The following is a 17,097-nucleotide window of genomic DNA, read 5'->3' as shown; positions in this document are numbered from 1 at the left end:
GCAGTTTCCCCGTGTGGGTACGTCAACTGCTTGTTTTTAAGAGTAGCTTGGGAAAGCTGAAGAGGCAACAGACGAGATGCCTTGGGTGCATGCCTGAGAATTGTGTCTAATGTCCTGGTTACGTTCAATACAGAGCTGTTATACTAGACAAATAGCTGTGTTATCTTAGCGATAACTGAGCAAAACTAGCTTTTAGTGGGTATAAAGGCTGCGTCTGATGACAGACACAGGTTTCTCTTGAGAGCTTCTCTTGCAAAGCTCCCCTGCGAGTTTATTAGTGTTGTCCTCAATGAAAATGCACATTATTATATATTTAATAACAATATAATGTAGCGAACACATAACAGACTTTGAGTCTTTTCTCCATATATTTTGATTTTCAAAAACCTGCATGCAGTGAAGATGGACGATGCAGATTATTAAATGAATTGTTCTATATTTCTTTAGTGTAGCTGGAATACTGACTGATATGACATGCTTTTTAAAAAAATACCCCTTCCCCTCCTAGTGAATATCTATTTATGACAATATATTGTATTAATTTATAAGCTTGGGGGTTGGGGAGGAAAAAAAGAGAGAAAATCCACATTACAGTTGCAACTATTATGGATCTTTAGAGTCAAATGTAGTTCTCAAGGAGTAGTTCTGGGCCGTTCAATGCTATGTCTCTGCTTTTCAGTAGTAATAATTTTATCTGATTAGCCATAGGCCATAAGGCAGATAAAAGAAGCTGAGAGTTAAGCCACAAATTTGGCTCTCTATTTGTATTAAATACAGAACCACGCATGGTAATGTGATTTTCCTTGTTTAACTGCAAAAAGCACACAAACTCATTTGATGTAACAACATTCTTCCTGTAGCTAAACTCAAGACAGATTTTTTTTTTCCAAATAGATCTTTATACGGAGGACCCTGGGTGACGCAGTGAACAATGTCCTCTACAGCTATTCTACAAAATGCACAGAAACATTCTTCTAACGTTAATTTATTATTGGGGGCCGTTCTGAAAGGCAGAGGACATAACACTGAACCTGCAAGCCATCATCCAGGATAAGCTATTCTATTTCCCATCTTCCTCTGGCTTTCCATCCCCTTCTCTCCCCCCCAAGTAAGTCAGTAAGTCTAGGGCCAACAGACCAACTTCAGTCCTAGCTGTGCTGTTTTGGTCCCCACCCCCAGGTTTTCCCTCTTTCTGCAACCCTTGGAGATCTCTTAAGCCTGCTGATACCTCATCTCTTGAGCTCGGCTGGCGCCATTTTGGCAACATACGTTAAAGGCACTCGCCTCTGAACTCTGGAAATAAAGAGGTGAGGGTGAAGCAAAATTCTGAAACAACGAAGGGGGAAAAAAACTTCTGACAACAAGCACAACCCCACTATATGAAAGGGTGCAACAACAAAGCATTAAGGTAATTCAAGGCACTCCATAATTGTTTTAAAAGAAGGAGATAGGGAGGAGCAATGGACAGAAACCAAAGATGATGTATCATGAGATTAGTTCATTGTGCTTGCTTCTAACAACAGGTGCTGTGCAAAGCCCACTGGGAGGCAGGAGGCAATGAAATGCAAGGCTAATCTCTCCTCCTGCCACTTCTGTGGAATGTGTTAAGTGGCCCAACTCTGAGCCACATTTTCATCAAAAATCTAGTATAACAGGAGTGCACTGAAGGTGTCTTTCGCCTTCCTACCAGGTAACAATTCACCCTCTTCATAAACCTCCCCTGTTTGGTACTTCTTTTATTTCGATTTCATATTATTACAGCAGTTTACACTATTCCTTCAGTCACCCTCAGAGGAGAGCTGGATAAAGAAACAATTGCATCTAACACACATTTTATCAACATCAGTGTGGTGCTCCGCAACCATTCTGGCAAAAATCAATGGTTTCTGTCTCCTGTGAACCTGAGATTGGCTCGTTTATTTAATCTCTTCTGGACACAGATTCATACCAGATTCAAACCACTGTCTCTCAGGATAAGAGCACCCCTTCCTCCTTCCCACAAAGTAGCCAACTTCCTTTGCCTTCCAAAGTATTTAAAGTGGGCATGTCTCCTACATACTCGCCAGAAGGAGCTAATGTGGTGGGATGGAACTGCAACGCTAGCTTCTGGGCAGAGGAGTCCCTGGTGCTTATCAGGAGAGAGAGGTGAGGTGGCCAGGAAGCCAGGCCTCACAAGAAAGCCAAGCTACACCAGCTGGTAAGTACTTGGGAGAAAGTCTCCAAAATCCAACTGGGACGAGCCATTCGAAGCACTCACGAACCGGTAAGCAAGAGTTCACAATTCTTGTTCAAGAGGGCTTCTTAATACTGGCAAAATCCCAGGTTTGCATGACTGGCTCACCTCAGGTAAACAGCATTTCCTTCAGGCTCGCATCCCAAGTAGAGCATTTTGTAAGCGTGGTGGATTTCTGTGAGAGAACGTATCTTGGGCTGGAGCTACACATTCAGTGGTACACAGTGGGAGTGTGTGTCTCTGGGGGCACGAACCGCCACATTACCCTTGCAAAGCAGCAGAGACGATGACCCAGAAGACAGCAATGGGCAATGACTGTTGCTTCCAGCCCCTTGCAATTCCATCTCCTCTTGCCAGCTGCTTTCCCCCAGAAAAGCAGTCCAGGGAGAAGAGACTGCAGAGGAATAGTGCTTGAGCAAAGGGTTAAGCCCCCGAACCTCGTCCGCATCTTCTCCACTGCAAATTACCGTATTTTTCGCTCTATAAGACGCACCACACCACAAGACGCACCTAGTTTTTGGAGGAGGAAAACAAGAAGAAGAAAATTCTGAATCTCAGAAGCCAGAAAAGCAAGAGGGATTGCTGCGCAGCGAAAGCAGCAATCCCTCTTGCTGTTCTGGCTTCTGGGATAGCTGCGCAGCCTGCATTTGCTCCATAAGACCTACATACATTTCCTCTTACTTTTTAGGAGGGAAAAAGTGAGTCATATAGAGCAAAAAATACGGTACTTCCCGTCCTGCCACTTTGCAGGGGAATATGCAGCGTCAACTAGGGTTCTCAGATCCCACTTCTGCCCATTATGTGAAACGGCAAAGTTTTGGTCTTGGTTAGCGAGGCTGAATGCGGACATGCTCTTCTCTAGTCAAAAGGCACTCTACAGTTATGATAGTGGCCTTGTTCAAGTTATTCCTCTGCTCAACATCGAAACTCCTGGTGCGCCCCATCAAATGCTGCGGCCATTGGTCAAACGAGAGAGGAACTGGGGAACCCTCCACCCCAGTGGCTAGGAATACTTGGAATAAAACCGAACAATGATCAGAGCACAATACACACTCAGGTGTCAAGAAGAAGAAACATCTATGTGCTACATCTACCACAGATGGCACAAGAGTTTGTGCTTAACATGTGTCTTTTAAAGAGAACACGGTCTGGCACTATCAACTTCAACTGGTCTTCAATAAAGTGGCTTTTAAAAAGACCCCAAAACCTTGCAGATAGAAAAACAGATAGGAAAAAAAAACCCTCTCCAGAAATAGGTAGTCCCTTGCTCACCAACGTAGAGCAAAGTCAAACAAAATATTTTGTTCTCTGTTTGAGTGGCCCTGGGCCTCCCTGGGTTTGCACTCTTGCAGGGAAAGGTGCAAACTTATCACCACAGATACAATAGGACACTTTTACTTTAATTGAGATGCCAGGGGGTCAGAGAGTCCCACTGCAGTCATGGGAATAGCAGCTCACTGTTACCTAGGAGTTGTAACTAGCAGCTGAACAACCTAATCCACTTACGGGATTTTACTTACAAACTGATTTAAACTTCTTTTAAAAGCACTTGGTATAGCGCTGCTCGGAGCGTATCACTTCAGGCTGCAAGCCCTGAATACCCCCTGGCATTTTAAAAAAGAACAGCTCTTGGACATAAAGCTAGCATGTCAGGGAGAAGTCTGCGCTAGAACTCTTCTCACTTTTGGGTGGTGCTAGACTGTTCAGGTAACTGCTGACACTGGGTGGGATTTAAGCAAGCCGTCTCCCTGCCACCACCTGTATTCCAAAGTGGTACAGTCCAGGAAATACTGTGTCCTGTGCTTTTGCTGAATGTTTTAGGCGGTGATAAGACCAGAAAGGGGAGAGATACAGGGCATATTTCTAGGTGTTTATCAAATCACCAGTTAGAGGTAGGCTCTGTTAAAAAAGTGGCAGAGTTTAAAAGTTTTCCAAAATTTCACCCTTACCCTTTATAGGAAAATATACATATATATATACTTATTAGGCTGCAGTCCTATGTACACTTACCAGGTATAGGATTGCAGAGTTTAGTTTCCAAAGCACTGCATTAGTGCAATAGTTCTCTGTACTATTTTATTGGCTATCTTACCTGCACCATTCAATTGCTGCCCTGTGAAACTATGCTAATGTTAGCTCAACAGATAACCGGACGGCAAAATTTGAGCATCCCTAACACTGTAATAAGTAACCGATTTGGCAAGAGATGTCTTAAAGCTAACTCAGGGAGGGGTGAGAAAGGAGGGGGGGAATCTCATTTTTCAGATGGAAAATTCATTGTGGGGTGCAGGAAAAAAAGCAACCAAAGCTATTAGGGACACCACTACGAGGCAGTTTGCTGCAGACTCGGTGCTGCTAGCTACATGATTTCATCCTCACTGTCTCATATTGTTTTCCCGTTTAATCCTCACTGAAAGTTTGCATGGGAAATCTGCATGGGAAAAGCCCAATGAAAACGGTAAATGTGCATTGCGTTTGGATTGGGGGGAGCGGTGAGATGGAAGGGCATTTTAATGAGGATGTCGTTGTGTGGAGGTTGCACAAAGCTTGCATCACTGAGCAGCGCTGAGTCCGCCATGCACATTCCACATTTCGGTGGAAGCATCCAAATTTCAGAGCTGTGAACATGCGGACAGTACTGGAGAGATGCAGGAGAAGGAGAAGCGGAGAGGGGTGCAAAATGAGAGGAAGGGGTGGTGCAAAAGCAGAAGGTGAACCTTTATTCTTTCAGTCTCCTGCATCTCCCAGCTCCAGAAGGCCCGTTAGATGTTAGAGATGATGGCAGCATGGTCTCGATCAGGATGGTCAGAAAGCAGACCGGGATCTACAAGTGTTTCTGTCTCCCAATTGTTCTAAGAGAGGCAGGAACCAAATGGCTTTGCATTCTAAACTAGAATCCCCGACCTGTGGTAGATCAGATTTGGCTCATGGGGTACAGAAGATGGTGAGCTGCTGAGCCACCATTGTACATCTGCCCCTACGTTGCAACAACCTCTGGTCGGTGGACCTTGCGGTTCAAGTTTGGAGACTTTCCAACATCTCAGGATGCTTGAGACAGCATCGTGTTGGCTCTTCCAGTTGACTAAGGCTGTAGTCAGATGAGCAGCTTCCCTCTTCAACTTGTCTGGCCTTGGCAGTGTTACAGGTGAGGAGGGGAGCCAGATGGTGGAATGAATTATGGGACTCTGCAGCTATTTGTTTCCAGGGACAAGCTGTTGCAGAAACTACACAGAACTGGAACGCCCAAAGGGATTTTAATGTTTGTTGGGCTGTGTGATAGCCACATTATCTGGTAACTGGCTCAAAATTGTAATGGATAGGGAAGCTATTGCGCAGTGGAACCTTGCTCCACCCAACAGTTTAGTTCCACACAATACTTCACAGAGATGGCCCAAGACATTTTGCTGCCTGAGGTGAAGGGCAAGATCCTGCCCGCCTTCCCTTGCAGACAAACTGTCAGCTGAATGTGACTTCCCTACTCGTAAGGAAACTGCACACAGAGACAACAGGCTAGCTTAGCAGGCACAGCTCTACCCTCTTTGCCAGCACCTGCAGCTTGAGGCAGCTGCCTCAAGGTGCCTAACGGTAGGGCCGGTGTCGATGACTGTGGAAATCACTTTCAGTGAGGGAGAAAAAAAGAGGTCATCTGAATCCACTCAAGGTATGGTGTCATTGGGCACCAAAGGAAAATCTGATCCTATTCTTTCTTAGAAGGATCCACAGCTATGAGGCATGGCTTTGGTGACCAACACAAAGAAGTAGGAAACATACTAAAGGAGATCCCACTGAGTCCAGGGGAAATGTTTCACAACACCCCACCCCCCAAATGAAGGCAATATACATCTCTATCTTGAAGAGATGTTGAAGATCAATGTTGTGATCTTCCAAGGCTGGAAACAAAGAGAAGACTCCAGAGACAACAAAGGGTTTCTCTGAGTAATTTGGCAATTGGGTTGCATGGAACAGCCTAGTCTGTGCTTTAGAAGTTAAGTAAAGTTGTATTTGGCTTGCACTGAAGAGCAGTTGAAGAACATTTTTGCTTTAAAAACACACCTGTCGACTGTACCAGGGACACAAGCGAAACAAAGCAAACCGTTTGGGGGGGAGGAAGTGTCTATTGCTTACACTAGCACCTCTACCAGAAGACAGGTTTCTACTCTAGAGCAAAAAATCACAGTAGAAAAATCAAAAACGGTTTGTGTTCACACTCCCTGTCACGTGGAAATAATCACCCTCCCAGCCCAGGGACAAAGTGATAAACACACAGACTACTCTACACGGAGCTACGGTAAAACTGGTCATCGCTCAGGTGGTACTTCAGCCTGCCTTGTGATGTGGACCGAAGGTCTGGGCCTTCGCTGCTCTTCCCCGCTCACGACACGATGACGGCCCACTCGCTGTCTTCTCTTCCGTACTGAAACAGAAGCAAGGAGAGTTATAAGCATCAGCACCGCACAAGGGTTAAGTAGAGAGGGTCCCCAAACAGCAGGAAAACCACAGCCAATGGGACACACATCAGTAGCATTAAGAGGCAACGAAGGTAATTAATACAACATGATTCAACAATGGCACAAAAGGAACACGTGAAACAGACTCATGTTAAGCACACAGAACAGATTCACAGCACGGCCAAGCTCCTAACAACAACCACTACTAAATAGACTGAAAATGCAAAATATAAATACTGTAAGTTGTGGAACTGAATCTAAGAATAACATATGGTGGAGTTGCTGAGCTCTCTGGATTTTATCTTGTTTCGTTGCTTCATGGGAGCAACAACAACGTGGAAATGATGGTTGGTAGTTGATCGTAACCCTCTGGGCTGCTTACGTGCCTCTTTTAAAAAAACACCACCACCACACATACGTTGTGAGATGCGAATGGTCAAGAGGAACTCAACCAGCAGGACTTGTCCAAATGGAGTTTGTTCTTCCACAGAAGCTCTTGACACAGAAGTCAAAGTTAAGGCGCAGAATGGGGATGCTGCTCGTATAGCCAGGCTCAAATACCCACCAGTGCATGGCTTGTATCCTGGAAACTGACATTAGATGATCTTAAAACTCTGGGCTTGGGTGGCTGTTGAAGGCGTTCGGGGTGGCGGCGATTGTAGAAGCTCTCTGCCAGCCAGCTTGTTGCCTGGTTGAGCTCAGGGAGGAAAATACCACCCCTCCAAAGAAAAAATTGTGTTTGCAAGTACCAGGCGCTTAGAACACTGTTTGGGTTTTTGCTTGCGTGTTCACTATCATGTTTAAATATGGCCCTAATCTTGAAACAGAGACAAGGAACCTATCCCCCCCCCCGAGGTTGTTAAGACTCCAGCTCCAAACAGCCCCAGTGGACAGTGATCACAGCAGGAAGTGACCTCTCCAGAACATGGAAGGACTCTTTTCTTATTTATTTTTTGGCTGAGATCTCCTGGGTGACACAGATGCCATTAGGCAGTTGAATGCGCCTGCATACTCCGTCTGTTTCCCTCCCAGCGACCCATCCCTTCTGCACAGCCCCGGGCACTGACAACCCATGCTACGTCACTGACCTCAAAAGACCATACCATTTCAGAAAAGGGGTGTGGGGCAGAGGCGAGGAGAGAACACTTTGTTTGAAAGAATGTTTGTATCAAAATCTTTCTGCCCACAGAGAGCTGTCACTCCCCGTGCAAGGAAAGCGATTGCGTCAGGAAAGAGACCTCCTGCCATGGCATCTCTCTCACATGGTAGTTTTCCACATGTGGATGATGAATGAGCCCTTAAAATGAAGAATCTTCCCAAATACACATTCTGAGATGGTGTATTTGTGCAAGAAGACTGCACCACGTTGCAAACAGCATAGCTGAATCCGCTCCATGGATATTGCTGGACCTAACTTCCACATATTGCAACTGGGATGTTAGACATGAAAGGAACTACTCAGCCATCCCTCCCTTCCATTGTTGATGTAGAAAATAAACGCGACTCTTACTTGGATATCACTCAGCTGGTTCAAGAAACGAGTAGCTAGTTGAGGTCCGTTTTCCATAGTTGGAATGTGCAAATGCTAAGGGGGAAAGACAGACTTGTGAGTAGACGCTGGCCAACGCATGCACGTGACCCGTCCTCTCCTGCTGATATAAGGGGGAGGGTGTAGCTGGGGGAGGCACAGAGAGGCTCAACGTATAACTGGCAGCAGTTGGCTTTGAAGGCAGGAGGACTCTGCAGGAGTGTGTACCAAACACACAAACCATCCCTGAAGAGGGAACCGATTGCAAGGCACATGGGGAATTCATTGGTAAGAGGCGGGAAGTTAACTCCATAAACAAGGGGACATAATTGTGAGAGGTTTTGCAACTAAAAGGGGATGGATCGTGCCAAGGTTGCAGGTTAGATCCCCTGCATATTCTTGCATTGCAGGGAGTTGGACGAGAAGATTCTCAAGGTCCCTTCCAACTCTATGATTCTATGTTCTAAAATCAGAAAACCAAGACCAAACCAAGACCGTCCGGGATGAAGGCAGGAAACGGACTGGGGTTTAGGACAACTAAGCCATGCCTGTCGCAAATTCTTTGCAGCGCTTTAGCAGAAATGCTCAGAGTTCCAGGTTCTTCAGTGCAGTACAGTGGTACCTCGGGTTACATACGCTTCAGGTTACAGACCCCGCTAACCCAGAAATAGTACCTCGGGTTAAGAACTTTGCTTCAGGATGAGAACAGCGTGAGGCCCCATTAGCTAAAGTGGTGCTTCAGGTTAAGAACAGTTTCAGGTTAAGGACGGACTTCCAGAACAAATTAAGTACTTAACCCAAGGTACCACTGTATATTTATTGTGAGCTACATAAACAAATATCTACAGGCTATAATACATGTGCAGTTCATACAGTCAAACAGAGTACCTTAAAGCAAATAGGAAGATCTCTAACTCTCTCTCTCTGACCACGCTCCTCTACACCACCCCTCATTGCTGGACAGGTTTCCCTTTTAAACCGATGACAGCCAATCAACTGACAGCACATTACTGCTGAGTCTTTCTGACCCAGAACTTCCATAGAAAGTATTGCAGTTGCATCAGCTAGCAAACTAAAGCCTGCAGACTTACTATCTCACACTGCATTCTGTGACTCCGGCAATGCCTACTTCCTTGACTTGAAGGTGCATTTCCTGCCTTCGGACACCAGGTGGAACCACAGCCCACGCAAAGGGCTCTACTCCAGGGAGAATTTTTTCGGATAGCAAGAGATTTATTTATACGCCTATCGCATTTATGCGCCACCTTTCTTCCAAGGTGCCCAAGGAGGTTTGTTCGTTTATTTATTTAAATTATCAACACAAGCAAAAGGTACAAAAAGGTAATCTCGAGTCTTAAGAAGCTGAGGACACCAGCTCTCTGGCATGGGACGACTTCGGAAACAGCCCAAGGGCTGACTTCCTGATAACCCTCAAAATAAAAAAATTCCTTCCAGTAGCACCTTAAAGACCAACTAAGTTAGTTCATGGTATGAGCTTTGGTGTGCATGCACACTTCTTCAGATACACTGAAACAGAAGTTGCCAGATCCTTCTATATAGTGAGAAGGTGGGGAGGGGTATTACTCAGAAGGGTGGTGGGAATGGGAGATTGGCAGATAGCTGAGATGAGCCTGTTGACGACTCTTAACGAGTAACACCCCTCCCCACCTTCTCACTATATAGAAGGATCTGGCAACTTCTGTTTCAGTGTATCTGAAGAAGTGTGCATGCACACGAAAGCTCATACCAAGAACTAACTTAGTTGGTCTTTAAGGTGCTACTGGAAGGAATTTTTTTATTTTGACTATGGCAGACCAACACGGCTACCTATCTGTAACTGATAACCCTCAGTGCAACATGTGTCAAAAGTTACGTAACTTTGCCACAGCAAGATGAAGAGCGTTGGTTTTGGCAGAAGATGAACTGCAGCAGTGTGGAAGCAGTGTTGCGTGCCACATGTAGAGCATAGTTGTCAACGTTTCCCTTTTTAAAAGAGAAATTCCTTTATTCCGAATAGGATTCCTCGCAAGAAAAGGGAAAAGTTGACAGCTATGCATGTAGAGGGCAGAACAGATCATGGGATCATAAGATTGTAGAGTTGAAAGGGACCATGAGGGTGATCTAATCCAATGCGGGAATCGTAAACGATGCCTTCTTAACATCCCTACTGGTCAGTGAGATTCTAAGTTAGGAAACAGGGCCTCCCATCTGAGCTGTTAACAGTGTTTTACTGAAGTTCTTCCAAAGTTCCATAAGGAAGCCAGTTTGAGAGCTAGATGGTGAAAAGTAAAATATAAGACCAACTACAATTCCTTTACAGATCTCCTTGGGAAATCCCTGATGCACGGTCAACAATCCTGCTTTGCGAAGCTGAAAAAGAGAACGCTCGCCCTCACCTCGCCAAGGTATAATATTGTAGATATGGGGCACACAACGCAAGCTGTCCCAGCACCAAACATCTCCTTCACTCGATTTTCCTTCAAAGCACCTATCAGATCGCTCATGGTGACGTATCGCTCTGACACCTTGAATTCTCCCTGTGACAAGGTAGAATGGGGAGGAGCCAAAGAAAGCATTATTAAATTACGAAGATCCATTTCCTTTGCTGAAAAAGCGGATAGCTGACTTATAGAAACACGGCACAGTGCTTCCAAATGGACGCTTAATGAGGGTTATTTATAGAGAAGGGCTCCAAAATGCACCTGTTGAAAATTCCACAGGTACCCCTAATTAATTCCTTATCAAGATGAGAAAGCGCCCATGAAATCTTACAGGCCAGCTTGATAGGGATTGTGCTGTTGTAGCGTTTGGTTGCTTGCTGGAAGCAAGAGAGCAATGCAGTCTCCCTTCTGCTCACCAAACGGATCACAGCTTATAGCTTGAGCAGCAGCTCAGAAGATGTTCCCTGAGTTTGCAGAACGGCTCAGAACAGAGGACACCACATTTGCAAACTGGGGGGAAAGTGCTGCAGGTACCACGGACATGCTGCAGTTGCACAGACATGCGCACACACACACACCGATTCCCCTCTTTGCCTCTGGAATCCAGACGTGAAAAAAAGTCTTTTTGCTCCCCACCCTAAGCCTAAAGCAGGGGGTGATCTTCCTGGAAATCGTAACTGGGGAGGCAGGAGTTAATCTTCCCAAGCATGATTTCAGTGCTGGAGGCTTGGGGGAATGGGAGCCTGGCCTAAGAGACTGACAACTACTACTAGCCACTATTTTGTGGCTTAGGGCCCTCGTATTTATGGGACCGCCTCTCCTGGTATGCCCCGCACAGGACCTTAAGGTCCATGAATAATCATAGTTTAGAGGTCCCGGGCCCTAAGGAAATCAGATTATCCTCCACCAGGGCCAGGGCCTTCTCAGTGATGGCTCCGACCTGGTGGAATGCTCTGTCCCATGAGACCAGGGCCCTGCAGGATTTAACCTCCTTCCGCAGGGCCTGTAAGACAGAGCTATTCCGCCTGGCTTTCAATTTTAACTTAGCCTGATGTTTTATTCCCCTTCCTTCCCCCTCCTCCCCTTTTTATGAAGATTACCCGCTCTGGGATCCCACAGCTAATTCTCCTCTGGTCTCCTCACTGGCCCAGATAGGACTAATTTAGCTAGGCAGCCCTGGTGATCATCTAATGTTTATTGGATGGATTTCCCCCCTAAATTGATTTTTGAATTCTGAATTTATTGTTATTCACGTTTTATACTGTATTTTATGCTGTTTTTTGTTGCATCAATTAAGTGTTTTAAATTTGTTGTTAGCCGCTCTGAGCCTGGTTTTCTGAACCGGGAAGGGCGAGGTATAAATAAATTATTATTATTATTATTATTATTATTATTAGATGTCAAAACCTGGAAGCAAAAGACACAGCAGACACCTACCCACTTGCTCGCCAAATCCAAAATGCTCTGTCTTGTCACGCCAGGAAGAATGATGCCGTCTAGGGGTGGGGTCGCCAGCTCCTCTTCTGTCAATACAAAACACAGTAGATCAGCATTGAAACAAACAAGTGCCCAAGCATGACTGGGTAGCTCAGTTAGTTAGAGCGTGGGGCTAATAACACCAAGGTTACAGGTTCAATCCCTGTCTGGGACAGCTGCATATTCCTGCGTTGCAGAGGGTTAGGCTAGATCTTCAGGGTGCTTTCCAACTCTATACTGAGGTGTGTGTTGCTGTTTTTTAATAAATGACAATGGAAAAAGACATTGGGAAGGAGGAGACATTTTGACTTCTGGCATGGATGGGTGATACCATGAAATCCTTGGTTTGTCAAGCAGAATCTGACCCCAATCCACCTTTCTCCTAGATTTCTGAGGGTTTATTATTGCTGTTTAATAAATTTGTATACCACAACTTCACCCGCAGGTCTCAGGGTGGTTCATAACATAAAATACAAGACAAAAACACAATAGAAACAAGAACTCACACATAAACCAATACCCCCCCCCCAAAAAAAAAACCCAGTTCAGATCCATGGGGTGATTCCTTACAGTTAAACATAAATAACCATCTTACATACACTTGGCTCAGTCCCCTTTAAGCCCACCTCCCTTTGCCCAAGAGAGCATGTAGCAGTGGGGGAGAACCTCAGGCCTAGGGCCCAAATATGCCCCCCCCAGCTTCTTTGTCCGACCCTTGAGACTCTTCCCAGGCCTCGCTCCTCAGTGGCCTGGCTGCACTTCCTTCTTTGGCGTTTTCACCTGACTGGAATTGGTCCCTGGACTGTGATGTCATCTGCTTGTCTGGATGGAGTACAGCGAGAGGTCATATGGGTGTGCGTAGAAACTAAGGACTCAGCTACGTTAGTAAGGAAACAGAGATTTGAATGCGCTATAAACATGCAACACCAGATGGCGCCAGAGAGCAGGAGATTTTTAAACACGATTTTCCATAGAGGTTTTTTCTTTTGTAATAATGATCTGATTACAGTGGTACCTCAGGTTACAGACACTTCAGTTACAGACACTTCAGGTTACAGAATCTGCTAACCTGGAAGTAGTACCTCAGGTTAAGAACTTTACCTCAGGATGAGAACAGAAATTGTGTGGCAGCGGTACGGCGGCAGCGGGAGGCCCCATTAGCTAAAGTGGTGCTTCAGGTTAAGAACAGTTTCAGGTTAAGAACGGACCTCCGTGGTACCTGAGGTACCACTGTACTGACTTATATGTAGTGCTTTCCCCCTCTGTTTACATTCACCCCAGAATACTGTACAGGGATAGCATTCTTATTCATTGCTTAGCCCAATTCTGCCTAAGGCCCTGCTGACCACTGCTATGTGGCCCCTGGAAGGCTGCCTTGAAAGCAATGCGGCCCTCTGGCTGAAAGAGGTCCGGTCCAGTATATACGTGACCAAGTTGGAACCATGTGGTTGAGGATGGTCACGAGGTCACTGAAACAAGTGAAGACACCGATTCCCCAGCTGCTGCGACAGACTAATACAAATACTAGTTTCTGTAAGTGGCGCCTTCAAGTCACAAGCCCCTGAGTGCTCCCACAGCTTGGGAGGCGTGGGAAGCTTCTCACACTGACAACTTTGGCAATTTTGCCAACCCCCAGAGAGGCTGGGAGATTGCTCTCATTGGCATCTGTCTGTCTCGAGAGACAATGGAGGAGTGTGCCTTTGGGGGTGAAGTCAAACTGTTGGAAGGTTATAGGGCCTGCTGTGGCTGTACAGACCGATATGGGAGAGACATGTTTTGTTGCAGCTGGGGCAGAGGAAGGCGTCTGGTTGTGCTGCTTCAGGTGCCCCATGGCGTTACTTCTCTCTGCGCTCCTCCCAGTGGCCATTTCTCCTCTGCTCACTGCTATAGATAGAGGACCTGTTTGTCACTGCGGTCATCTGAAAGGGATTCCTTGATGTTGCTGGCCTTCATGTCACTTTTGCAGACATCTTTGTAAAACCGAGTTGGTCTGCCAACGGGCCTGGTGCCTGAAGCCAGCTCCCCATAGAGAAGCTTTTCTCAACCTGTGGTTCCCCAGATGTTGGGACTAATAATAATAATAATTTATTATTTATACCCCGCCCATCTGGCTGGGTTTCCCCAGTCACCCTGGGCGGCTTCCAATAAAACACTAAAATACAATAACCTATTAAACATTAAAAGCTTCCCTAAACAGGGCTGCCTTCAGATGTCTTCTAAAAGTCTGGTAGTTGTTGTTCTCTTTGACACCTGGTGGGAGGGCGTTCCACAGGGTGGGTGCCACCACCGAGAAGGCCCTCTGCCTGGTTCCCTGTAACTTAGCTTCTCGCAGTAAGGGAACAGCCAGAAGGCCCTTGGTGCTGGACCTCAGTGTCCGGGCAGAACGATGGAGGTGGAGAGGCTCCTTCAGGTATACTGGCCTGAGGCCAGACTACAACTCCCATCATCCCTGAGCACTGGTCTTGCTAGCTAGGGGTGATGGGAGTTGTAGTTCAACATCATCTGGGGACCCACAGGTTGAGAAATGCTGCCATAGAGCATGTCCTTGGGGATCCTGCCATCTTCCATTCTACTGACATGACCAAGCCAGTGTCGATGCCGCTATTAAGTTTTCTTGGCCAAGGAAGATTCGCTAGGTAGGGACCTTGTTTCCACCCTGCAGTTCCCAGATCAAAAGCTTCCACCAACTTCCTTTATCGTGCAATTTGTTCAGGCAATCATGTGGAGAATCAGGACAACGAAGCGACTTGAAAGCCAATCTACAAGCTTTGGCTAAATAAGAAGCTCACTTATCTTTCATTAAAGGAGAGATCACCAATGTCAGATTAAAGAGGAAGAACATTAAAGTGCAGAGTGTCGTTTTATCACTTAGAGTTGAAAACCTCTTTCTTTTTCCTTGCAAGCGAAGCTGTGGGCTGCGTTTTCACCATGTTCTGATTAAAATTCACCATTGTGCAGATAAGCGCTACTCTGGAGGGGACAGCACAGAAATCAGGTGGCCTAAAACAGCGGTGGGAAATATTCTTTTTCTTCTGGAGGGCGGCATTCACTTCATGCACAACTTGGGGGGGGGAATGCATGCCAGCCGGTGGGGTCAGGTATATAAGTGGGCAGAGCAATGGATGTGACTCTTGTTTCTGTTGTTGTTTAGTCGTTTAGTCGTGTCTGACTCTTCATGACCCCATGGACCACAGCACGCCAGGCACTCCTGTCTTCCACTGCCTTCCACAGTTTGGTCAAACTCATGCTGGTAGCTTTGAGAACACTGTCCAACCATCTCGTCCTCTGTCGTCCCCTTCTCCTCGTGCCTTCAATCTTTCCCAACATCAGGGTCTTTTCCAGGGAGTCTTGTCTTCTCATGAGGTGGCCAAAGTACTGGAGCCTCAGCTTCGGGATCTGTCCTTCCAGTGAGCACTCAGGGCTGATTTCCTTCAGAATGGATCGGTTTGATCTTCTTGCAGTCCATGGGACTCTCAAGAGTCTCCTCCAGCACCATCATTCAAAAGCAAGAAGGGTGTGGTAGGGGTTCTGTCTTCATCAGCTACAGATGATTAAGAGTTCACTTACAACCATATTGTAAGAACTAGATAAGAACACTCACTTCCGGGTTTGCAGCACTCGAGAGCCAATTTGCTTGGGAGCCAAGCCGTTCGAGTACCAAGGCACCACTGTATATCATTTGAATCACCTCCATTATAGCTTTGTGGTTAAAAATTATATTTTGTATTTCTTTTCTATGCTTTTGATATATATTTTTTCTGTTTACTGCCATTGCTATCCTTGAGCCTGAAAACAATTTTTTTTAAAATGCACACACATCTCTTCATACTCTATCCAAACAAGCAATCTTTGATTTTTTTACTTGCCCATCACCAGCAGATGCCAGGGAAGATTACAGCAAATTAAAATTGAGAATAAAAATGGTTAAAAACACATTACAATCAAATGAATAGGGTGGGTCCTGAAAAGACACACATCACACGTCAAAGTCCAGGTTAAATTATCACCCTAAACCCTGACCTAAACCCTAAGGACACACTCCAGTCAGACAACAACACTTGCGGATGGAATGGAGCAGAGAAATGGAGGGCTGTGGCTGTCAGGAGCTCGTCCTACACTTGAGTAGGAACCTCGAGGGAACATGCCCGACTAGCATGTTCCCTCCCTCCTGGCCGATCGTTTGACAGCTTCGAAGGCTTTCTTGTGCCCGAACATCACAGTGACCGATGCCAACAGACATCGGCACACTTAGGGATCCGCAGGGTCTTCGCAGCTTGTGTGACAGACCTCAGCAACTCTGCATTTTGGCTAATCTACTTTATTTACATATAAACACACACAGAGCACTGCAACATGGCTCCCTCTCTCTCTCTAGCATCAGACAGCAAAGAGAAAGAACAATGGAGAATAGTCCCACTTCCCGGAACACAGTAACACAAACATCCTGTCTCCGTCACTTCTCACTCTGTGGAGTCAAAACACATACCGTCATGTGGAAGACAACAATCCCATGACTGTAATCATGGAGCAGGAATTCTAACAGTGGCTTGGGGAAATGGGTGTGGCCAGAGAAGGGGGCGTGACCTAGGAAGAATTCCAATAGCCAGACAGTGAGGTCTGCAAAGCCCCATTGGGCCCTGGTCCTTCAGTTCCCAAACTCTTGCCTATACGCTGTGAAAGTGATCTAGAAAGTGTGCACAATGGAAATGGAAACACCTTGCAGGAAGTACTTAAAATCTCGGAATAATATTTCGGCAACAGATGCAGCCGCCGCCTGCGGAACACACACAGGGAGTCTCAAGCTCATTTGCTGCTTCCTTCCCCTCTCCTTCTCTGATGTGGCTGCTTTCACTTCCAATTTCCATTAACCGCTTTTAAGTGCTGTCCAAGCCTCAAACCAAATACTAACTATGGATTGTTTGAAGAACCACAAACCATAGTTAAGGTCAGGCACTGCAATTAATGGACCTT

At 46.0% G+C, this 17,097-nt stretch overlaps 1 protein-coding gene across 2 annotated transcripts in view; it reads right to left on the bottom strand.

Annotated features, from left to right (window-relative positions):
• Positions 1-488: 488 nt before the first annotated feature.
• BCAT1 (branched chain amino acid transaminase 1) overlaps positions 489-17,097 on the bottom strand; it is a 68,703-nt gene continuing 52,094 nt past the window's right edge. For both annotated transcript variants that reach the window (XM_082239169.1, XM_082239170.1), the window contains 4 exons: positions 12,088-12,173; positions 10,606-10,746; positions 8,192-8,266; positions 489-6,647 (listed from right to left, as the gene is read on the bottom strand). In XM_082239169.1, coding sequence (XP_082095295.1) covers positions 6,606-6,647; positions 8,192-8,266; positions 10,606-10,746; positions 12,088-12,173 — 344 coding nt within the window. In that variant the 3' untranslated portion in view covers positions 489-6,605. The remainder of the gene's footprint in view (positions 6,648-8,191; positions 8,267-10,605; positions 10,747-12,087; positions 12,174-17,097) is intronic.

Source organism: Podarcis vaucheri (genome assembly GCF_965113315.1).
Source record: "Podarcis vaucheri genome assembly, chromosome: 10".
NCBI classification, from domain to species: Eukaryota; Metazoa; Chordata; class Lepidosauria; order Squamata; family Lacertidae; genus Podarcis; species Podarcis vaucheri.
The sequence above is the reverse complement of the archived record's forward strand: the minus strand, read 5'-3'. Positions and strand labels throughout refer to the sequence as shown.